The following is a 24,021-nucleotide window of genomic DNA, read 5'->3' on the forward strand; positions in this document are numbered from 1 at the left end:
TGAGTCCAGGAGTTCGAGACCTGCCTAGGCCACATGGTGAAACCCTATCTCTACAAAAAAATACAAAAATCAGCCAGGCATGGTGGCGGATGCCGGTAGTCCCAGCTACTTGGAAGGCTGAGGTGGGAGGATCACCTGAGCCCGAGAGGTCAAGGCTGCAGTGAGTCATGGCTGTGCTACTGCATGCCACCCTGGGTGATAAGAGTGAAACCTTATCTCAAAATAAAAGAAAATAATAAAGCATATTGGAGCAAGTGGTATAATTTCTAGGGCTAAGTCTTAGCCAGCTGCCAGTCACCATGGGCCTTAACTCATGACAGAGTTTCGTCCCTATCATTCACACTATAAGGAAAGAGTACCCCAGAGCAGATGTTCCCCAGTCACCCTGGGATTCCTGGTCTACAGGATAATGGGGGCCTGAGCTGACACTTTTAAGTGCTCAACACCTAACAACCTGTGACTTTTCCAAAACAGAAGTCTAGAGATGTGATCACCCCACATATTTGCGCAGTTTTCCGAGCCCTTTCCTGCTCATGATCTCATCCAACCACCCTGACAACCTTAGCCATACATTTAATTGGTTCTTTGAAGATTTCTGCGTTTCCAGAGTCAACCTGTTCAAACAAAATACCCCAAGAAAGGGATGGCACCTTACACTTTTATTGGCTCACAGCTTGGCAAGGGTTGGCAGCTGGCTGAGAATTAGGCCCTGAGAAGGAAACAGGATCAGGAGGGATTGGGAAGGGGTCAAAAGGGAAAAGAAGAATGAGATGGGGAGGTAGAGATGCCCCGACGCCCTCCCAGAAGCCCACCTCACAGTTTTGCAGAAAGAGGTTCTAAGCAAGCAGAAAGAAGTTCCCAGCTCCCCCAGCCCCCATGCCACCCCCACCAACAGAAAAACCAACTTTACCCATGAGGGCCAAAGGTAGAGAAGAATAGAAGAAAAGAGAAGAAAAAGGAGAGATGGGAAGACAGAATAAACCAACCATCAGAGGCTCTTCAATCTTAATTGATTTTATTCTACAAAATGCTACTCAACTGAAAGTGGAAAAGCTAGCCCCCCTCCCCCAAAAAAAATCGCAAGGGAAAGAAGTTTTAATATGTTCTTTCTTCCATAGCAGCAAGCTTTTTCTAACAAGCTTTCTTTAGTGCAAATACTGTAGGCTTGTATTACATACAGTAAAACAACAAAACAACAGCAACGACGACAAAAAACACCACCAGAAAGGCTTCCAAACAAAGCTACTCCTCAATTTTCAAAACTATACAAAGATTTTGAGCTTGCGATTCTGCCTGGAAGGTCTATTTAGGAGACTCTCCAATGGGACCATTTCACCATTACTTTAAAAAAAAAAAAAAAAAGTGCCCAGAAAGGTAATTAAATTCCCCACAGAGCCACATGAACCATATACAACTTGTTTTTGCCTCCACAGTCTCACAGCTGACTTTACTCCACATCATTGACATATCTCAAATACAGATGCACAAAGCTTATTTTCTACTATACACCAAAATACTATATATACACACACATCTCCCATGGCAGAAAAGACATCTGATATCCTACTCTTTGTACAAAGTCAAATATTTTCTTCCTCAAAATCAAGTAAACACAAACTAAAATAAATGGAATAAACTTTTAATCATACAGAGAAAGTAATTTTGAGAATCAGGACAGGATCTTCCACTGTGTTCTCTTACAATGTAGATGTCTTGGCGACCACTGTCCCCAGAGGAATAAAAATCCACCTTTAAAAACAGAACCTTTTTATACAGTTTATACAGCACAAATCACAATCACTTTAGAAACAAAAATGCATTATCCTAAATTAAAAAAAAAAAAAAAAAAGGAAGCGAGAAGAGAGAGAGGAACGGAGTATTTTAATGCTATCAGTTTCTATTCAGGCTTGATACAACATAAAGAAGATGTAAACATTTAAAATAAATAATAAAATAAATGTCAATTTCTTCTCCCCCTCCCTTTCCCAAAACCCTCTCAAAATTTGATCCAGCCCTTCCTGAACATGTCGTCAAGCATTGGATAAATTAAACCCCTTGGTTAATGTATGGCCAAAACACTAGAAGCATAAGAAGATGCCAGATTCATAGTGGGATGACTGGGTTTCCTTTTAAAAAGCTACAGGACACAGGCACGCCTGGAAATGTATACACACATGCGCACACACATAGCCCAACCTGTCAATAAATAGTGAGATGCTGGCTTTTAAGATGAATGCCAAAACAACTCAACAAGCAGAAGGTAGCAAAGGCCCCTTAAGTTTTTTAAAGAAAGTTCTACACACCACATATCCTATTGGTCCCCAAATTCTCTAAGGACTCGGGTTACCCCTCCGACCATCTGAGGAGTGCACAGGAGCACATGGTGGGGTAGAAGGAGAAGTATGGAGTGGGAGAATACTGTAGGGGATAAGTCCTTGAGAACAAACATCAGACTGAAGGCAATCTTACCTTGGATCTTTGAAGACAGACCTCACCTCTAAGTGTTTCTGTTTATTCATTACTTAGGGGCCTTTTATAAAGAGATGTCCTCATCCCTCAGTCTCATCCTAAAGAGGATCTATATAAAAGCACCTAACACAGTGCCTGGCACATAGTAGGTGTATTCTTTTCCTTCCTAAAGTGGGCACAAAGATGTCCGACCAGGAAAGGAAATTGACCTGAAAGTTAAATGGCGAGATTGCATTTGCACTGTTGGTCCATCAAGGAAAAGAGAAAAAAAAAGTCCTAGTGCTCCAGACAATTCAACCACCCTCACACTTAGAATCAAGTGAGAGCAGAGGGAGATTCCTTTCCCCAAAGCCTGAGAAAGAGAAGCAGCAGTCCCAGATGGCTCTTGACTTTGAGATGCTTGTGTGACACACCTGGCCCCCAACACAGGCAGAATGATGTTTGACTCTTTCTGAAAGCCTCCCCAGTGAATTCTCTGCTTGGAGCCGGCTCCAGCAATTTCCTAAGCCTCAGCCAGGATCTCCTCTCCTTCCTATGTCAGCAGCTTCCCCACTCACCTGGCCAGGGAGAGGAGTACTCGCAGCAAGACTGGCCAGGAGGCCGAGAGGACAGTGTTTTCCACGAGCTGATTAGAGTGCCTGCCCTGTGCCATCCCAGAGCTGCCTGCAGCCCAGTCGGAGTCCATGCCTCTGAGCCGCCTTGTGAGTGGAGCCACGAGAAGCACGGAAGTTCCTAACCCAAACACAAAGGCAACCCAATGCAGCTGTTCCCATAGCTGGAGCCATGGCAGTGTCTGGTGATCCTGGAGCAAGGGTGCGTGTGCGTGTGTATGAGACAGAGAACTTGGCGGGCAAGCCATAAGGAAGTAAACTCAGAATATACTCATGACTTAGGTGTGAATATTCAGTCTTCCCCAAATCAAATCACCTCTGGCTTTGGGGAAGTCAAACCTCCTATGACAAAGCCTGGGGGTCTTCGGAGGGAACGTAGCTCAGAGCCTCTTACAGTCCTGTGTGTTGGCTGGAGCTTTGCCTTCTGCTGGTCCCGACATCAACACAGCTTGAAATCTGAACTGAAGCCAAGTTGTGCCTCAGGAATTTGTCCAGCCTGGCCACAAATCAGGCTGTGACCTGCACTGGGATGTTTGCTGCACAAAGTGGGGTGTAAGGGGCTTTTAGAAATCAAAGACAAGAAAGCAGCTTCATTTAAGAAATACCTATATGCACAAAAAAGAAAATAGCTCCCACTTGGCTACAAATACCACTTGAGATGATTACCCCTGTGAGAGCTGAGTGCACCCCAGTTTTCTCTGCCCATCTCCCGCCACTCCTGGCTCATTCTGCTGCTTGGATTCATCTCAAGCCAGAAACTCAACTGCCCAATCTTCTTAGAAGGGTCCCTCCCAGAGCCCCTGGGAAACCGGGAGGGCGGCATCACAGCCAAGAGATGCAGGAAATAGCATTTTTAAAGTATTTTAAACAAAATCCTTTTTCTTTGAAACTCCCCTTTCTGCATCACTTGTACATGTCACTTCCAGTCCCACTGGCCCATGTACTTAAAGCATATGGCTGTTCCGCTCTGTGTGTCTAGTGCACGAAAGCAGGTCATGTTCATGAAATAATGACCAGCACGCATGGACTCCACGTGCGAGGGAACAGCTGTGTGAATGTGTCACTGCTTTCTCCACAGGGGATCTTACTTGATGTTTCAAACGAGGATACTGTGACCTCTAGAGCTGAATCCCCAGCAGCAGAGTCCCTGCAGAGCACAAGTCCCTCAGAGGCTGGTTCTGGCCACGAGCTACTCCCCGGGTTCCTTTGTCAAGGCCCTGCTGGGCAAGAAACTCAGCAGGAGCCATACCCTGGGGAGAAAAGGCTCAGGGAGGTGGGAAGCAGGGACCCTGCTGAGCTGTGCTCCTGCCGGAGGTCAGGGGGACCCTTCCCCAACCCTGTGAAAGGGGGCAGCTCTCCTGCAGTGGGAAGCAAAACATCCTATCTCCAATTCCAGCAGCCAGAAAGACTCAACGACAACCAGGAATGGCGCATGAGCCACAAGCCACAGCGACAGCTCAGGCCAGCTGCTCACAGCTTGCTTGCTGCCTGGGCCAGAAGAGCACACTGGGGTGGGAACAGGGGAGTGTAAAAGAGAAAGCACTTGATCCAGCAGGTGGCAGATGACCACAGAGGGCAGGAAAGGCCTGGCGCCCTGCGGGGAGGTGAGCAGCCAGGACAGGCTGAGCGAGTGCTGGGACAGCAGCTGCTGCAGACGCCACTCCAGTGACGGCCTCCTGCCTCCCTCCCCTGCCTCTCCATCCTCGGCAAATGCTCCTTTGAGGCTCAGGGAGGGGCTGCCTGGCAGCAATCTGGGGAAGGTCCAGGCCCACGCTCATTAAATCTCTGTGGGTGGCGTCACCCTGAGAGCCAGGGTGGGGGAAAGGCGGAGCCCAGCAGGGACTTGGAGTATAATGTGTGGCTCCTAGGGAGGGACGCCTCCCTGGTCTGGAGAGAAGGGTCCAGGGGCAGAATGGCAAGGCAGTAATTACAGGAGACGCCCTACTCAAGACACCAGGTGAAGGGAAGCTGGCTAGGACACCCGTGTGGCTTTGTTGGCATTATTCCTGGCCTGGTAATTAGGCGTTTGGCAAACCCAACCTGTGCCCCACTGTCTCACTCACACCCTGTCTTCTGGCCAAGCCGCTCCTCCAGAAGCCGTCTCCGAAGGTGGGCAGGAAGGGTCCTCTGAGCCTCCCAGTGAGGGCAGCATCTCGAGAGCTCAGGGAGCCCGGCCGGGAGTTCTGGAGACGGTGACTGGGAGGCGTCAGGGCAAGGAAGCCTCTGTATTGCACTTTGTCCCCTTCTGGACAAGTCAGCCCCAGCAGAAGAGTCACCTGCTGCCCCATCTCCAGAAATGAAGAGCTTTAATATTCAGACCACCCAGATGAAATGTCATGGCAAATTTGATAAAAACCAAGAGGGAGTGAAACTGACACTGGGGGAGGGAAGGGGCAAGTCGAGGGAAGGTGAAACCAAAAGGCACTGAGCATGCGTGGTGGGGCAGGGAAGGATACCATCACTCCAGAGACAGTATGGTAACAAAGGGACAGGAATGGTCCAGGCCAGCTTCAGGCTCTTCAGAAGCCAGAGAGATGTCCAAGTCTACCAAACCGAGTTCTCCAAGGCTTTTCAAGAAATGGGATTTGCTTGCAAGATGAATGAGGGAGGAGGTCCCACGGCTTCCAAGAGATCAACCCAAGTCTTCCAATACTCACTGCCAAGTCCCACCTGGGTCCCCCAGAGCCAGGAAGCTCCCTGGCAAGTCCCCCTCTTGCCCTCACAGCCCTGGAGCGCTTGAAGGTGCCGGTCCCTGGGAAGGAGGAGCGAGGAGGACCCCCCTCCGGAGCTGGGGAGGGAAGTGCGCTGGGTTACAGAGCCAGCAGAGTGGGGGAGTTCAAGGAGTCTGATGACTGGTCCCCGCTGCTACTGCTTCTGCGGTGAGCCTTGGAGCAGGACTCAGAGGGAGATGCGGGTGACTCCTGCTCCAGGACGCTAGGATAGGTGAAGACGAGGTTCGAGGTGCCCGGAGTGACAGCAGGCGTGGAGGTCACCACGATTGGGGTGTGCAGGGGCTCCTCGCCGTAGAAGCCCCCAGCAATGCTGATGGGCTTGATGACAGAGCGCTGGGCCTTGTCCAGCCCCGCCGACGAGGACGAGGGGCTGTCCTCTTCCAGGGGCTCCTGTTTCACCACTACAGCGCCCACCGCGCCACCCCCACTGCGCATGGGCTGCAGCCCAGGGGCTGGGGGTGATCGGCGCTCCTCGGGGCTAATCTTGCACACTGGGCCATGAGCCACCAACATGAACTCCAGCTTCTCCTTCTCCTTCTGCAGCTCAGCGATCTCCTTCTGCAGGCCTGACTTCTCCTCCTCCAGCTCCTCTGTCTCCTGCCAGGGAAAGAGAGGGATGTGAGGGACAGCAACCTGCCAGGGACCAATCTAGGCAGGAAAAGAGAAAACCAGTAACGTCTGTCCTCAGACACTGTGAGAGCAGAGGCTCACACACCTAACCACAGACCCTGCTGCTCTGAGTCACCTGCAGGCTCAAGATTCCTTTCATTTCCAAAGAAGGAAAGTCAGCCTGGAGAGCAGGTGAAGAAACAACTGCAGCTGCCGTAACTCAGCACCTACTTTGTGCAGGACACTGTTAAGCATTTCAGAGATGATCTCATTCAACCTTCCAGGAGTTTGTGGAAGCAGATGTTATCACCCCATTTTGCAGATGAGGAAACTGAGGTTCAGAGGGGTTAATTTTCCAAAGTCACCGAGCCAGCAGGTGGGGTAGCCCAGATTTGATTCCCAATGTATCTGACTCGAGAGTCTATGTGCTACTACTATGTTCTATGGCCTTGGTGCCAGGACTGCCGCCTCGGTACCCCCGAGGGGTGAGTACTGCAGAGATCTGCATGGAGAAGGGGGCATGGAGCACAGCTCTACCCATCTCTCTCCTTCTCTTACTCCCCAGCCCCATGCCAGCCCGCCTGTGGATGGATAAACGCTAAGCCCTAGGCTGCTAGAGTGGAGACTTTGTCAAGCACGCTCCTGTATCCCCAGCGCCTAGCACAGCGCCTGGCTTCTCGTAAGTGCTCAGCAAATCCCTGTGGGATTATCACAGTCTCTCCTCCCTTTATTAGCTCCAATTTCTTTTTCTTTTCTTTTCTTTTTTTTTTTTTTTTTTTTTGAGGGGGAGTCTCACTCTGTCTTGCCCTGGCTGGAGTGCAGTGGCATGATCTTGGCTCACTGCAGCCTCTGCCTCCCGGGTTCAAGCTATTCTCCTGTCTCAGCCTCCCGAGTAGCTGGGACTACAGGCACCCGCCATCACGCCTGGCTGATTTTGTATTTTTCATACAGATGGGGTTTCACCACATTGGCCAGGCTGGTCTTGAACTCCTGACCTCAGGTGATTCGCCCGCCTTGGCCTCCCAAAGTGCTGGGATTACAGGCATGAGCCACGGTGCCCGGCCTTTTGCTCCAATTTCTTAAGCACATATTTCAGGACTCTCAGAACCTTCAGAGAACATTCGGTTCAGCCACCATGCTTGACACAGAAGTAACGTGACAGCCCGAGACGGCCCATGAGGATGCCAGGGTCACTCTGCGAGGACCTCAGCCCCTTTCTTTCATCCCCAGCCAGAGAAGCAGAAGCAAGCAAGCGCACGTGGAGGGGCCGCTGTGGGAGGGGAAGAGGTGTGTGTCACCAGCCTCCTCCCCACGTTTTCCCTAACATGGATTCCTGTTCATCAGTGAGGACATACGGGCAAGGGCTTCGTTCAGCAGAGCACAGCATATTCCGGAGTGAAAAACAGTTTCCGTCTGTCTCAAGGGTCTGACGAACGTCATGCGCTTCTGAGAGGCTTCCTGTGGAGGATGTGGCTCAGGGGCCTGGGTGGCTGGGTCAGAGGGCGGGGGAGGCGGGGGAGGCAGGGGAGTAGGGTGTGAGGCCTCTGGGAGGAGGGGAGGAAAGTAGAGGAGCCTCAGGGGGCAGGGCTATTCTGGGGCGGTTGGTAAGGAGCACCACATGGGGCACAGCTCCTTGAAGTGCCAATCAGAGAAAAGTTAGTGGTGGGAGGGCCCGCTGAGGAAGTGGATTGTGGATCTGCCTCACCTGGGAATGAAGAATTCCCACTCATCCTCCCCGGTTCTAACACCTCCGAGGGACATTACTACAGGCATCACAGAATTCACGCAATTCAATTCATTCAACACCCCAGAGGGAGGGCTGCAGGACAGAGAAAGACAAGCCTAAGCAGGTGGATGGTACCTGGGAACATTAACTCAAGTGAGGGGATGGGCCGGGCGCGGTGGCTCACGCCTGTAATCCCAACACTTTGGGAGGTCAAGGCAGGTGGATCACCCAAGGTCAGCAGTTTGAGACCAGCCTGGCCAAAAAGGTGAAAACCTGTCTCTACTAAAAATACAAAAATTACCCAGGCATGGTGGCAGGCACCTGTAATCCCCGCTAGTTGGGAGGCTGAGGCAGGAGAATCGCTTAAATCCAAGAGGCAGAGGTTGCAGTGAGCTGAGATCATGCCACTGTACTCCAGCCTGGGCGACAAGAGCAAAACTCCATTTCAAAAAAATTATAATAATAATAAAAAAAGTGAGGGGATGTTTTCCAAAGCCCCATCCTGGGCAGTCATTGTGAGGATCACTGACAGAGTCTCTCTCATCTCCTCACTCTGAAAGCATTCCACTGGGGACAGTCAACCCTGACTCGGGGCTTCCTCTACACAGCACACGACCGGCCCTTCCTGCAGGGCTAGGCTCTGAAAGGAGTTACGTGACGTTGGTCAGGTCAAACTTAAGAGAGGGAAGGGCAGGGCTGTGGGTCCCCAGGTCTGGGCAATTAGGTGGCACGGGAGAGTGACTCACAAGGGCAGCATGCGGTACCACGGCCACAGCTCTGAGTTCATGATAGAGGTGGGGAACCCGCCTGCCCATAAAGGAAATGAGAAAACCCCAAGAAAATACAACCCGGCTGCCACGTGACCCATCTCCATCAAGACCTCTCCCCGGCCCAACCCATAGTGCTTAGGCCAGGCTGGGCCACTCCTGATGGTGGCAGGCATGGGAGTGGCTGGAACCTCGGGAAGGAGCCCTGGAGGGGCAGGTCTTGTCCTGGCTCCCAACCTTCCACCATCCCTCACCCAGGAGCCCCAACAGTTCTGCGAGCAGAGAACATTCAGGCACTGCATAAAAAAAGTGGCTAGCACCCCCCGAGAAGGCTGTTCATTTCTTCCCTCTGGGCCCTGGCTGGTGCTAAAGGTCACCTCCCTCCCTCTCTCTTTTTTCAGTCGATACAAGGCTGACCCATGTGTCCAAAGGAAGGAAAGCTCTATCTCCACTGGCTCATCTGTAGAGCGCTTGCGGGTAAGGAGACAGCTGTGGGAGACAGGATCAGGACCCTCAGGGCTCTCACTCCAGCCTACCCAGAGGTGCTCCCACCCTACGCAGAGGTACTCCCACCCTACCCAGAGGTGCTCCCACCCTACGCAGAGTTCCTCACCGCCTGCAGCTTCTCTGTCAGCTCCCGGCGGCGGTTCCGGCACTTGGCTGCAGCCAGCTTGTTCCTCTCCCTCCGGATGCGACGCTTCTCCTCCTCTTCAGGAGACAGCTAGAAGCCAAAGCCAAGGATCACGATTAGAACAGGGACAATGGTTCACAGCATTTTTAAAAAACTGTATTTTAAGGAAGGTAAGAAGCCCTTCTGGAAATGGGAAGAGGAGGAGGAAGGGCAAGAGGATCATGGCTGGACTCAGAGGCCCCAGAACATGTGGCTCCTGATGTCTGGCTGCCTGGGAGGGCTCTTTGAGCTGAATCTGCCCCAGAAGGTGATGTCCAAGTTTAAAGTCCATGTTTAAACAGGACAGCAATGGGTCAGGGATTCACCGGACCAGGCATGATAGCAGCACCTGTCACATCAGCCAGGGCTTCTCTCTCAGTGCCCAGGCCAGAGAGAAGGAGCTGGGGATGCTTCTCCAAGAGTCCCCTCCTGCCAGCCAGGTGTGGTCCCACCCACTTAAGCAGCTTTTTCCAAACCCTGGCTAATTACTCCTCCTATCACTCTGCCTGCTCTGCAAGCCCCATTATCCCCATTTGATTAAGTAGCTGGGCCTGGAGTCCCCACACAGGTAAGAACCACCCAGGGGGGAATGTTATGTTGCTGATGGGAGGGTCAAGAGTGCCACTCCACTCCCGATTTCCTCTGCCAATCCGAGAATGCCAGCTGCTCACGGTTCGACCCCAAGTACTCCCCCACATGCCTGGTGCAGTGCTAAGTTGGACAGGACATGCAAAATGAAGAGGAACCCCCGGCAGGTAAAATCCTGCTGCCCACCATATCCATCCACTCAACAAGTGAGCACCTGGTTCCATATGCAAGATGCAGTTCTAGGGGCTTAGGATTTTATCTGCGAACCAAACAAAGGAAGATTCCCCTGCAAAGAGCTTAGGATCTAGCTTCTTCCAATGAGATGGTTAGGAACTTGTCACTCACACCAGAGAGCATGAACTCTGCTCTCCTGAGCAGGGCTAATACTCTGGTTCCACAGAGCCCTGCAGAGCCGTGACCCCAATGCCTCTCTCAGGGAGAGGTGACACAAGGAGATGGCTGTGGGCCAAAGCAGAAAGCAATGCAAAGGGAAAGACCACTCATTCAGTTATCAAACATGGACTGCACACCTACTAAGTGCCCGCATTCAGTTATCAAACATGGACTGCACACCTACTAAGTACCCGCATTCAGTTATCAAACATGGACTGCACACCTACTAAGTACCCGGTGCTATACTGGGAGCCTCGAAGACCTCAAGGGGAAGAAGACCTGGGTCAGCTCTCACGGGACACCTGGGGGCAAAATCAAAGCTACTTTTGGAGGAACAGGGAGAAGCTGCCCCAAGGAGGGATACTGCCTTGACTTCAGGTCACCCCATGAAGGAAAGAGCCACTGTCCTGGCTGGGTCCAAGTCAGAGTCCCACAAGGCTCCCTCCAGCCCTGGAGGTCTGTTGCTGTGGTGTTCTGAACAGCAAAGAGAGGACAATCATCACAGCACCAGAGAGGACAATCCCATGCCTGTCACACAGAGAGGAGGCCACAGCCCGGCTGAGGTCATGAGGCCACTTGGCCAAGGCCCTGAATACTTGCTGCTCCTAAACCTGTCTTGTCTTGAGCCCGGCAGAATTGCCAAGAAAGCCTTATGGCCCTGCTGCAGGCCTGGGTTTAGGGCTCACCACAGAAAGGGCCACAAGGGCTCCCCTTAAGGCCCAGGAAGATCCCTAGATCCCTCTCTAATGAGAGGCAGAAAAGAAGGAGGCTCGCCTTGACCCACTTCAAGCCCTCCTTCCCCCTTGGCTGCTTCTGGACAACTTTTGGCCTCCTGACTGACCTAGAAGTCTCTCCCCTGACTGGTGAGGTGTGGGGCAACTTGTGGGACCTGTCGACATAGGAAGTGTTCAGGGGCGGTGAAATCAACATAGTTCCAGCTTCAGTGTGTCAGCAGCACCACGTACCCACCCACAAGCCACACACACCCTCCCCTCCCCACCTCCTCAGAGTCGCCGCCACGGGGCACAGAGGGAACCTCCTAGGCGGGCTCCAGAGGAGGCCTATGAGGCACCAGGCTGGCTCTGGGGGCAGGCTCCTCCCTAGCAGGGTGGCTCGGGGAGGCTAGGGACGGCCAGAGTAAGCTTCAGAGCAAAGGCCTGAGGGCTGGGAACCTGAACAGCCAAGGTTCTAGACTGCCACTGCCCAGGCTTCCTCAACGCTGCTGGGAGATGTGTGAATTCCCAACTGATGTGGAATAAAATGCTCCTTGTTCTCTCCCTCCCTCTAAAAAAAGGAAGGAAATTCTCCAGACAGATTGTATGAGGCACGCCTAGGTGGTGTGGTGGGAAAACCGCAGGACTAAAGGTCAGGAGAAGTGGGTTCCAGTGCTGGCTCTGCTGCTAACTCACTGTGCGACTCTAACAGGGACCTTCACCTTTCTGAGTCTCCATTTCCTTGTCTATAAAATGGGTATAAAGGGAAAATGAGAAAAGATGGTCTCCAAAGTCCCTTCTGGATATAAACTTCTAAATTTGGTGTGAGGTAGGCCCAGAAGAGAATGGAGAGTGTGGCCGGGCGCGGTGGCTCACGCCTGTAATCCCAACACTTTGGGAAGCTGAGGCGGGCGGATCACCTGAGGTCAGGAGTTTGGGACCAGCCTGGCCAACATGGCAAAATCCCATCTCTACTAAAAGTACAAAAAAAAATAAGCCAGGCATGGTGGTGTGTGCCTGTAATCCCAGCTACTCAGGAGGCTGAGGCAGGAGAATTGCTTGAACCGGTGAAGTGGAGGTTGTAGTGAGCCGAGATCGTGACACTGCACTCCAGCCTGGGCAATACGAGCAGGACTCCATCTCAAAAAAAAAAAAAAAAGAGAGAGAGAAAGAAAAAAAAAGAATGGAGAGCATTCAGCATATCCTCCGGCTTTGTGGTCCTGCTAGCCCCAAAGAGTCCCTGGCAAGCCTGGCTCTCACTCAGGATCACTTACATCCCAGAAGAGTCCAGCTCATCGGTGAGTATAAGGCTTTGCACCTTGGACTCCGCGAAGGAAACATATTTATAAAGGTCATTATAAGCATGGCTACTGCAATATTTACAACTGCAATTATGGAAAGCAACTGTGAGGAGGATACTGGCCACTTGCTCCAGCAGCAGCGGCCCCACATGCAGCTGTGAATCTATTACAGAGTCTAGCAGACACACCCCCCGCAAGTGGTTCTGCACTGTGGTTCCGCCATTGACAGAACAAACCAACAAGTAGTGGATACAAGACCCAGCTTTGTCCTCGGAGGAGCCGAGCTCCTGAGAAAGCTTCCAGTTCCTTGGTGTGGTGATCCCTGTAATTCCAAGTATCCTGGGGTCTGGATCTACCCTGATCCACTGGGAACCATGTTTGAAAGGTCCATATATTGGAACATTGTGGCCCTGGGGATCACAGAGTGAAGATGGACAGTGGTTGAAATGGGGAAGGGTTCCAAGGCTGTCACTGGAATAGTTTTCCAGGAAAATAATTCATTTAGAAAAGGGATTCCACTGCTAAAGTATTTTCCCTTCCCTGGGCTCAGGGTGGCATAGCCTTGGAGAAAGAACACTGCATAAGGGGTCCAGGGAACTGGGATATAGTCCAGACTTCCCCACTCACTGGTCGAGTGGCCACACGCAGGTATGTCTGGCCCTTGCTTGTATCATCTCACATGGGGGTGAGATGGGGCTCTCTGAGGCTGTATTCCATTCTTTCTGGAATTATGCATGATTCTGATTTCCCTTTCCAGGACCAGGGGACTTGGCACTGCCCTGGCTCACTGCTGACCCAAGCAATAAGCCTCTTCAGTACTGGGTACGTGCTGCCTAAATAGCAGTGCCCCGCCTCTTCCCCATTTTCTGGCTTCCCTCTCCAGCCAGGTTAATTCTTTCTCAAACCTGGGCCCCTTGAAGAGAAAAGGGCTGATGTCTGGCCTCCCCCGCCTCATCCTCCCATCTGTTCATGCCGCTGAACAGCCTCTAAAGACCCAGAGTTACTGCACTGCTGGAACATGCATTCTAGGCCCTTGAAATGGGCTCCTGCCCCAAGTTGGAGGCCTGGAACACTGAGCAGGAATGGGAAGTTGAGGGCAGTGCCGGCCCAGAGCTTGACCCTGCAGGTCTGCTGGGTGCCTGGCCTGCACTAGACCCTGGGAAACAGCTAAGGGCTAATCCTAAAAATCTCACAGCCAGGGTTCATTGGCTGCTTGTCCCATGGCCCTTTTGCCAAGGATCAGAGAAGGATCCTGCTGTGGCAGGTCATAATGGTCCTTCCCATCTGTAGCCAAGTCCTGGCTGGCAGGGACCATGATCTCCATTTTGTGGCTGAGGAAACTGAGACTCAGAGATTCGAAGGGACACAAGCGAGATGACAGAGCCAGCCTGAGTCTTGGGTCTCCAGCTCCGCCTCCAGTGAGGAGGATGACGTGCTCTTCAACCCCTAGCTCCCTTGTCTCCCCTGCTCTCAGAACACTAACCCTACCAGACTGCAGAAAAACGCTGTGTGTTTCTGGGGCTCTGAAAGCCACTGACGTGGCTCCTTCCCACTGGTCTGAGCTGTACCTGCTCATCTCTCCTTCTGCGGCCCACGGTGGTGCCAATGGTCTTGATCACGCCGGGTCTTGGGAGGGCCATGTGTCCAGGGACAGAGGCCAGGCCCGGCAGGGGGCTGTAGGGGTGCGAGCGAGGGTACGGGTTGGACATGGAGGTGATCACTGTAGGCTGCACCATCCACTGCAGGTCCTGGCTGGTCGTGATGGCGTTGATGGTGGGGATGAAGGCACTGCCTGAGCCAGGCATATCTACCCGGAATTTCTGAAATGAGGAAAAAAATACAATTGAGCCAATAAATACTAAGCTGAACAGGATACTTGATAATAACTGAACAGAGCCGAGGCAAAAACTGGCACAGAGCAGGGTCAGTGCTTGGAGGGCAAGATCCAGCCCCCAGGTGGGCCTGGACAAGTCCTGAGCATCCAAGAATCAAGAGGGGAATCTTAACTATTCCTGGGGCTTCACGTCGGACCTGCTCCCTGACTGGGGTCCTGAGAACTCCATCCCCAGGTGGCTCAGTGAGGAAACTGTTGTATCCCAAATGACTTCCAAGATAAACGTGGTCCCCAGCACTCACATTCGGCAGGCCTTCTTGGCAGTTCTCCAGGATACACATCTGCAGGATGTGGCACCTGGGTCTCTTAAGCCTCTGAGTCACCTGCCAACTATTTCTCAGGGTACTGGCTCAGGACACCTTGAAGGGATTTGCACACCAGTAGCTTTGGACCAACAAAGATCACCAAGGGAGCATACTGTGTCTGCCTTTGTCACTTTCCAAAGAGGTTCAGGACAGAGCTATGACTCCATCAGGGCACAGCCAGGTCCAGGAAAAGATGTCCTCTAACCCACGAGACTAACAAGTAGCAGCATTTGCAGCCAGACATCCTTTGCTCTCCTTGTCCCTCCTCCTTTCCCATCATTAGCATCTTGCTTGGGGCAGACCGGCTGAGCGTGTCTCTCTACTCAGCTACATAGGCATTGATCTATGTTCACAGATGTTTCTGTGGGAAACTCTGGTGCTGCTAGTGCAGTTTTCTCCCCGCTTCTTAATTTATGCCCAGACCACGTTGCAGAACTCTTTGGAACATGCTGCAGGAAGCATTCTATTTAAAATATAAGATGATGACAGAGTATAGAAACTAAAATGGGCTGTGCTCCTTAGCAGTTGGTCTTGACCTTTCTCCAAGGCAGCTACGGGAAAATGGAAGAAGTGGAGAGGAGAGGAGGGCCCCCCACTTCTAGCTTTTCAGGGGAAAGTCCCCCTAATGGAACCCAGGTGAACCTTCATCTTCAGATGACTCCTGGGTCCACATAAAGCTTCTCCAAGTAGTTTCTTTCCCACTTAAAAAGTGGGTGAAATGATGACAATAGCTAATGTTTCCTGGGCACTTACTAAATGTCAGACACCATGTCTTACCTAGATTATCTCACTAAATCTCCCTCTGAGGGAAGAACAACCATTAGCTACATTTTAGGGACAGAAATCTAGGCTCAGTGAGATTAAGTACTTTATCCAAGGCCACATTGCTAATAAGCAGCAGGCTCAGGATTCAAACCCAGTCCAGCTCAACAAAGAGGCCAGAGCCTCTGGACACAGTGTATAGAAGCTCCTTTGCCACTACTTCTTTCCTTCTCAAAATCCAGCCCTAAGTGCTGGTTATCTACCCCCACTGCCCTCAGAGTGTCAGGTCATCCCCTATAGACCTTCCCTCTCACCAAGAAGGTCCCACAGGTCTGTCTGGCCCCGAATGGAACCCCACTATTCTTAGCATGGATGCTGTAGTACCCTCCCTATGCTGGTCCAATCAGACCAACTAGGATAGAAGCATTCACAGCAATGGAAGCTGGAACCACCACTGTCTTTGCCTCGTCACATCAGGGCTCCTGCTATGTAAATAATGCATAGAGTACCTCACTACAGCTGACGGAGCTGGGGACCCCTTCTTGCTCAATTCCCTCCTATCTGCCTGACCCTAGTCTGTATGGTGGAACAGCTGCCCCACCTCCCAGACCACCCCAGGGGCCCAGGCCAAGGGCATTCAGTGAAGAGAGCTGCCCAGCACAATGGATTCTAGGATTCTAGAGGAAAGTTACTCAGTGTAATGGATTCTGGGGTTCGGGAGGAGAGCTGCCTAAAGCAATGGGTTCTAGGATTCTGAAGGAAAGTTAGCCAGTGCAATGCATTCTGGGATTCGGGAGGAGAGCTGCCTAGAGCAATGGGTTCTGGGATTCTGGAGGAAAGATACCCAGCACAATGCATTCTGAGATTCAAGAGGAGAGCTGCACACAACAGCGGGTTCTGGGATTCTGGAGGAAAGTTACCCGGTGCAATGCATTCTGGGATTCAGGAGGAGAGTTGCCTAAAGCAATGGGCTCTGGGATTCTGGAGGAAAGTTACCTAGCCCAGTGCATTCTGGGATTCGAGAAGATAGCTGCCTAGAGCAATGGGTTCCAGGATTCTGGAGAAAAGTTACCCAGTACAATGGATTCTGGGATCCTGTGAAGAGAGCTGCCCAGGGTGATAGATTCTGAGTTGCATTTCTGAAGGCAAACAAAAGTGGGCTTTTTATCAGGCACTGACTGAAAAGCAGCAGGTGTGTGCACGTGAAGGAGGGAAGAGTGCAGTGAACAGGAAAGCATCCAAGTGGGAAATGATCTTCCAAGAGGAAAAATGGCCAATTGGGGCTGGGCTGTGAGTAGGCAGAGTCGTGAGAACAGCAGGCATGGCTGAGTGTGTGTAGAAGCACCAAGTCCCAGACAGCTATTTTTTTCCTGAGCTGCTGGATGGGAGGGGTGGGGAGTCAGCACTGCACTCGGGGTCAGGAGGCATGGGGTTGAGGCCTATCTTAGCCACTGAGTGCCTTGCCCTGGGCTCAAGGACTCAATTCCATGGATGTAAAGGGGAATACTCATCAAACTCACTCCACTGTCATGAGGATTAAATGAGTAGCTACTTTAGGCTATAAAAGCACACCAGTGGTTCTCAACCCTGGCTACACATGAGAATATTCCAAGGAGCCTGTAAAAAATACACCAATGTCAGAGCCTCGCCATTAGACCTCTGAAATAATTGGTTTGGGGCCGGGCTCTGATAAACTTTAAAAAAAAAAAAAAAAAAAAAAAAAAAAAAAAAAAAACCTCCCAAGGAGATTCTGTTCTGCAGCCAGGGTTGAGAAACATTGCTCCTAACAAATGGAAGGTCATCATCACCATCACCGTCACCATTAGATGTGCCTGTGCACTCTGCACAGGAGGCTCCAGGGGGAAGTGCCAGCTTCCCACTCCTGGGAAACTCCCAACTTTTAAATTCCATTTCTCTCCCCAAGCCAGAGTCTGGGTTTGAAATGCACCTGAGGCATCCAGCACCATGGTCTGATAGGATCCCCCTCCTCCACGGGGAAGCTGTTAGCTTTCCTTCTAGGAAAGCACCTAAGAAAGTCACTCCTCATTCCAACAAATAAAAGTGCTCCCGTTTTAGGCTTGGGGAACGCAGCAGAAAATCTGAAGCAAAGCTGAGGGACAAAGACCCCTTCGGAATAAGTGGATGCCCATTAGCCCCTCTGAGGCCCTCCAGTCCACCCGCTGTGGAGGGCAGGTCCGCGGTGTGTGCTCCCCGGTATACATCAGCCAGATTCCTTGCAGCAATGGCTTGGTCTAGACAAAACAAGACAGCAATAAAAACCAGCCAGGAGGTAATGACTGCCTCTGAAAACGCATGTACACCTTGTTTCAGACAGGAGGTAAAGCCATCTGGATAATGCACTGGCTCTAAACTGCAAGGAAAACAATGTCCCATCCCCAGAGGGGCCCGGGGCTTTGATAAAGGCGGCTTTTGTCTCCAAGAGGAGCCTCTCTGGGAGACACACAAAAGTTTCAATTAGATCTGGCAGATGGGCCTTGTCTCAACTCCCAACATGTTATTCAGAAACGTGTTATTCAGAAACGTGTTATTCAGACACTGGGGCAGGAGAGAAGAGGTGAAGTTAGGAGTTTGTGGTCCCAGAAGTTAGCCTAGCATTCCTCTACGCCAATAGACCCGAGAATCAGCCAAATGTCACACCGGAGATAAATCCTGGTTCTCTATGCACGAGTTAACATTAAGCACAAACCAAGATAGAGCTGCTCAGCTGGCGGCCACAGGGCTGTTTCAGACCTGCTGCAGTGTCAGGAGTGTGCTGGGAGTGGCGGGATCAGGAGAGATAACCCAAAAACCTCACTTGGCTCCCTGGGACTCTGTAGCCAACATGTTCTCCTTGAGGACACTTTGAAGATGCTGGATGCCTGTGTAGCATTCCAGCCTGGCAAAGCCTCCAAATATTTTACCATGTCACCCTGTCAACTGCTGGGTGGGCAAGAATGCCTATAAACGGATATAGTGGTCCCCCATCCACCTCCTAGAGCAGAGTTTAGCAAACTTTTGCTGTGAAGGGTCAGACAGCAAATATTTTAGGCTTGGTGGGCTATACGGTCTTGGCTGCAACTCAATTCTGCCACCACAGTGAGAAAGCAGCCCTAGATAACACGTAAACAAATAGGCATGACTGTGCCACTGAATTTTATTTAGAAAAATACTCAGACCATAGTTTGCCAACCCCTGTCCCAGAGGTTCATTCTCATCTCCCATGCTCAGGTTGCAGGGAAAACAATACAGAGGAAATAAGAAAGCAAAGAGTCAGAACTGAGATGTTCCTTCAACCCAGGTAGCCGAGGAGATGGGCTCTCACTCATCAGCTTGAACCTCCAGACCCTGAGTCGACGTTCAAACCCGTACAAGCCTTGTGGTCTTTGGGCATGAAAACGCCCATCACCCTGTTCTACCCTGTTGCTAGGGTGCCATGGGGCTGCTTAGGAAGGATGCGTGTGCTCCTTCCACTGCCAATGAGCAACACAGCTGAGGACATGGACCCTCGAGGGCCACCAAACCTCAGCAGGTCAGAGACGTTCCCCAGCCCAACAGTTGCTGATTTGGGAAAACTGCCTCCTGAGACTCTATACTGGAGCCTTGGCTTCAGCCATGAACCCATGGCTTTTTGCTGACAGGTATTGGAACTAGGGTTTGGGCCCCTACAGGCCTGGATGCGGCCGAGGGCTTATCCCAGAGACTTGTGAGTGGGCATAACTGGTATGTGAGATGGAAGTCAGGGTTGGGGTTCTTGGCCCAGTCCCTTGGCCGGGCAATTCTCCATCAGATGGATTTTCGTCTGGGTTGTCAAGCCATGAAGCCCCTGTGGACTCTGTAACCTGCCTTGCCAGGCAAGCAGCTATGATTGAGTGTATCTAGGAAGGGACTGGGATCTTTCCCTTTAAAAACCCTTTCTTTAGATTCCCAGGATGGAAAAGGGACAACTCCAACATCCTAGAGATTGGCTCCAGAGAAGAGAAAAGGATAAGGGCACACGCTGTCTCATACTTCCCATCACATCCCCTCTGAGGTCCAGTTTAATGCAAATGCTTCGTATTTTTACTGAACCTGGGATGTTCCCCAAAGCCTTCCATAAGGAATTTAACCAGTCTTCATAGGTTCTGCGTTGAACATCACTTTGACCTCTGACCTTTCATTCCTCTCTGAAGAAATACCACTATGTCACAATGGAAACTGTTGCTAATAAGTTGTAATTTCCCAAAGCTTTACAGTTTATAAACGCTCTCTTAGGTGACCCGCCTCCCTTCAGCCTCCATGCTTTCCTGGGTTCCCTTGAAAGAGTTACTCTATCCTCCTCCACCTGGCTTCCTGCCAGGAGGAAGATAACCAGGCAAGGAAAGAAACAGAAAGAGAAGGCCGCCCTTGCCCAGGTTCCCCAGCTGCTTCCCTGCCAGAGCCCTTTTGGCCAGAAGCGCCACACCAAAGCACTGGGGAATTCACCCCGCTATTCTGTGGGCCCCTTTGGAGCCCCCACAGCGCCCCGGAGGCTCTACACTCCATGGGAATGACATGTCCTCTCATCCTCCCTTAGAGCCACAGAAAGGTGAGCCTAGGAAAGTGTCACTGCCACGGGACAGGGCTGAGAGACCAGGTGTGTCAGGAGAAACCTTACACCTTCCCTCTCCGGCCCAGGGAGCTGAGAAGGGATAGAATTACCAGATGGGGTTTGGAACAGATCTATTTCCCTCAGTCAGGGCAGTTGCTGTCATTTTGAAATACGGTGGCCACCAAAAGACAACACATACAACACAGATGAGACATACCCACAAAGTAATGATGCTATTTTTTTCTTTGTTTCAACGAATAGACCAGAATGTTCATCTCCTTAATTCTCACAACCAGTATCTTTATTCCTATCTAACAAATGAGAAAAAAAAATCCAAGTTATTGATGGCAAAGGTGCCTGCTTTGGTGTCTTTTGTCGTGGGCATGCTCTCCCAGGTAGACTCCACAGGCCTGAAGGACAGGGGGTCCCACCCTACTTTGGACTCAGCGGGATCATCCAGACTTGTATGTCAGACTTGGCTCCAAAGAGGCTTTTGGTAATTTCCAAATATCAAATTCACCCTTCAGAGGACAAAGATTTGTTAGCAGGGAGGATTTTCAAAAGAATACGCTGAAAGCAATTGCAAAAGAGGGGGTACTGCAAAACCTTTCTCAGTCTGAGAATAGCCGCAGCATTCGGATAAGCATTTAGTCTCCTCAAGGAAAAAACAAGGAAGGGGACAATAGTGATTTGGATGAATAAGTTCTGCTGTATTTGTATTAAGATAGAAAAGAAAAAAAACAAGTCTCCCAATTTTACCCTCACCTTGAATAATAAGACAGGCAGAAGCAGAAATAGGTAGTGGAAATGCACTCAGCGTTTTGGATAGGAAAATTCAACTGCCAGTCAGACAATACATGACTGCTATTTCACCCCAGTCCCTTTGATGAAAAAGTGAAGCTGACTTCCACCATCAAGAATCAGCGGAACAGACAAATTCTTGGGATAACGTTTTGTTTGATCCTAATCTACAACATCTGTAAGATCAAGGGGGAAAAAAAGCACCAGACCCTTAATCTATGCCTCCCACATTCCCACCAACTGAACAAGCCCCCTCCTAATATAAGCACATAAGAAAACATGCCTTGGGAATTTGAACAAATTGTGAAGGCACCCTAATGAACAGACAGACATCAAAATAGAAAAAGAAAAAAGCACTCCTTTTATAACCAGGTTTTATTTAGAACAGAACAAAAAAGAAACTCAAAGTCAAGCAGTTCCTAGTTAACCAAGGTTAAATATGTGGCATTTATTTGTCCCTCATTAAAAAGAAAAAGCATCCTAAGAATTCCGAACTCACCAATTTAACACTCTGGGACTGGAAAAATACATTCCCAAGATAGTTGTCCTAAAAATTTCCCGTAGAGGGCACTAGAGAGGTATGATTGAGGCTGGCTTGGGAATCACAGTCATTTCTGGTAAAAGTTCTTTGATGTGAGGAATGTCCCAGTCTGGTACAGTTGGCAAAAGTTCACTCTGGGGAATTGTGTGTGTGTGTGTGTGTGTGTGTGTAAGTGTGTGTGTAAGTGTGTGTTTGTGTGTCTTGGGAAGGAGTGGTTGAGGAAGAAGAGTGCTAGTCTGGTATTCCTTAACTCCAAAAAGGAAATACTGCCCTTGATTTATTTTCACAAGTTATCTGAGAAACAAATAGCAGCCTTGGAAAAGTTCTAGGTCTTGTTTTTGTTTTGTTTTTTTCATTAAAAGGGGGCCAGCTGATGAAAACAAGTTATGAAATGACCTGTGTTTGTGTAACTGGCTGGATTGCGTAATGCTCCAGCCCTGAAACCGTAATAGTCAAGCAGCCAGGCAGGGCATATATCTGGGAGATGTTTTCCTAGGAAAGTTAGGAGAGAAAAAACAACAGCAAAAAGAAAAATCCAAGAAGGGGAGGTGTGTGCAACAATTACTGACAAAACAAAATCACCAATGACCAACTTTTGAGATTAAAACTATAACTGGAACAGGAAATATTTTTCATGCCTCAAGTTCCTGCCATATATAAGAACAGAGGCTGGAACAAAGACTAGTCTGCTCCCCCCACCCCCAAAGTCACTGGAGCTCATGGCCATGTGTTAAGATCCAGCTTCATGAAGCTAGAGGGGATGGGAAAGCTCTGGGTTGAAGAACTGGCAACAAACTGATCAGGAATATTGGACTCCCAAAAGAGAGACCTGAAAAAAATAAAATTCACTTCCCCAAAGAAAAACCAGAGAACTGTCTCATATGGATCAGTCCACTGAGATATGCCATAAAAGAGAAAAAGGCCCATCCACTAACTGCCAGGGAAGTCTCCCAGTAAAGGAAGCTGAGAGAAATAAAGTGATTACAGGTTTTATCTAGTATGTAGTAAAGTTACCTCAAGCCCAAGATCAGGCAAGGTCATAGCACAGACTTGTGAAGGAACAAAAGCCTCTGAGGTCAGTCCTCAGGACCACAGAACGATTTTGTTCACAGTTGGAGCAACGACGGAAAAATCCACCCTGTTCCTCCTCGTCCCCCACCCAACCACGACCACACCAAGGAGCGGACAGGCCAAGAACCTCGTCTCAAGTGGCATTACCTTGCCAGTCCCTCTGGTTTGAAAGGCGTCTCACACACTGCCAGGTCGAATGGGCAGGCGTCTATGTGAGAACCCCGTGCACTGGTTATTACTAATTGCAAAATCCTCATGTGTTACAGCATGCTAGGAATTAGCCAACAGCTGCTTTTTGCTTCGGTAATGAGGCCCTATTACACTCTGCTGGACTGAGTTCTCTTCCTTCTTCCTAGCACTGGTTTCCTGTCTGATTTTCTTCCAAAACCGGGAATTGCCTCCGCTCACATCCTGGGCTCAAAGCCCTAGTGACACAGATTATTCAGTTGGGGCAATGATGTCCGGTCTGACATCCCGGCAGGCCCCAGGGTCTATGCTAAGCCAGGCAGTGAGATTGTAATACTCCAACGATAACTGCCGAAGACACATTAGGGAAAAGAACAGAGAAGAAATCAAAAGATCCCTTCCTGATTCCAGGGAGGAGGACAGGCGTTTGGGGTTTATTGAACGGGAGACGGAGGGAATGGGTACAGACTTCAGCCTATTCCCTCATGATGTTTACATTCAATACAAACCACCAACGGGGCTGGGAAGCAAACATAACCAGTAACTTTTCGGATTTAAAACTCATCACCTTGGTGCTCAATACGAACGGTGCATTGACTGCACCCTCAATGAACAGACCAGGCTGTCTCTACTGCGGGTGCTTATAGGAGCACCATGGGAGGCAGAGGGAAGGCAGAAAAGCCATTTTGGGGACTCATCAGGTATAGGGAATCACTTTGGAACAAGGGATCCCTTATCAGATCCAAAAGAGAGCCATGTTCCATAAGACTTTCCAGCTGAATCTACCCCTCCCTGGAAGCCCACCCCAGCCCCTTCTAGAGGCCAAGGCCACCGCCTTACGGAGCATCCCTTGCTGCAGCCAACTGTGCTAGACTCCACAGATGCTGACCACTGTGGGCTTCATGTTGTATTGGGCCTGCGTTAACCCAGCTCTCTCTTGAGACAGAGCGGGTGGGGAGCCGCAGCAGAGGGCAGGCACGCCATCAGCACCCCCCCCCCACCCCCGCAACAACAGTACCTTCCTGGTATTTATAAACACAGAGATCACACGCACAATCCCTCCACTGCAAACCAGTCCGGCTGCTTTAGAAACAAGTTGTTTTCTGCTTCCAGAACCACCCAGGAGCCTGTGTGATGTCTCTTCCCCCACCCGACCCCCTCTTCTCTCTGTCGGCCTCCTTGCTCCAGGTACCCCCAGACCCTCAAGGTGGTCCTTCGTTCCTGGGGGGCAGTGCAGCCTCCTGTCCTCGACCCTTACAGAAGACGGGCGGGCAGGCGGGCAGGCACTGGGCACACAGGCGGCATGAGCCAATCA

The 24,021-nt window shown here is 50.6% G+C and overlaps 1 protein-coding gene across 1 annotated transcript; it reads right to left on the bottom strand.

Annotated features, from left to right (window-relative positions):
• Positions 1 to 5,369: 5,369 nt before the first annotated feature.
• Positions 5,370 to 23,202, bottom strand: FOSL2 (FOS-like antigen 2). The gene is made up of 4 exons (XM_011972577.1): positions 22,668 to 23,202; positions 14,148 to 14,399; positions 9,528 to 9,635; positions 5,370 to 6,409 (listed from the first exon to the last, which is right to left on the bottom strand). The coding sequence occupies exons 2-4, from the start codon at positions 14,382 to 14,384 to the stop codon at positions 5,891 to 5,893; spliced, it is 864 nt and encodes a 287-aa protein (XP_011827967.1). The 5' UTR covers positions 14,385 to 14,399; positions 22,668 to 23,202; the 3' UTR covers positions 5,370 to 5,890.
• Positions 23,203 to 24,021: the final 819 nt, after the last annotated feature.

The sequence above is a fragment of the Mandrillus leucophaeus genome, unplaced genomic scaffold, assembly GCF_000951045.1.
Source record: "Mandrillus leucophaeus isolate KB7577 unplaced genomic scaffold, Mleu.le_1.0 Scaffold13, whole genome shotgun sequence".
NCBI classification, from domain to species: Eukaryota; Metazoa; Chordata; class Mammalia; order Primates; family Cercopithecidae; genus Mandrillus; species Mandrillus leucophaeus.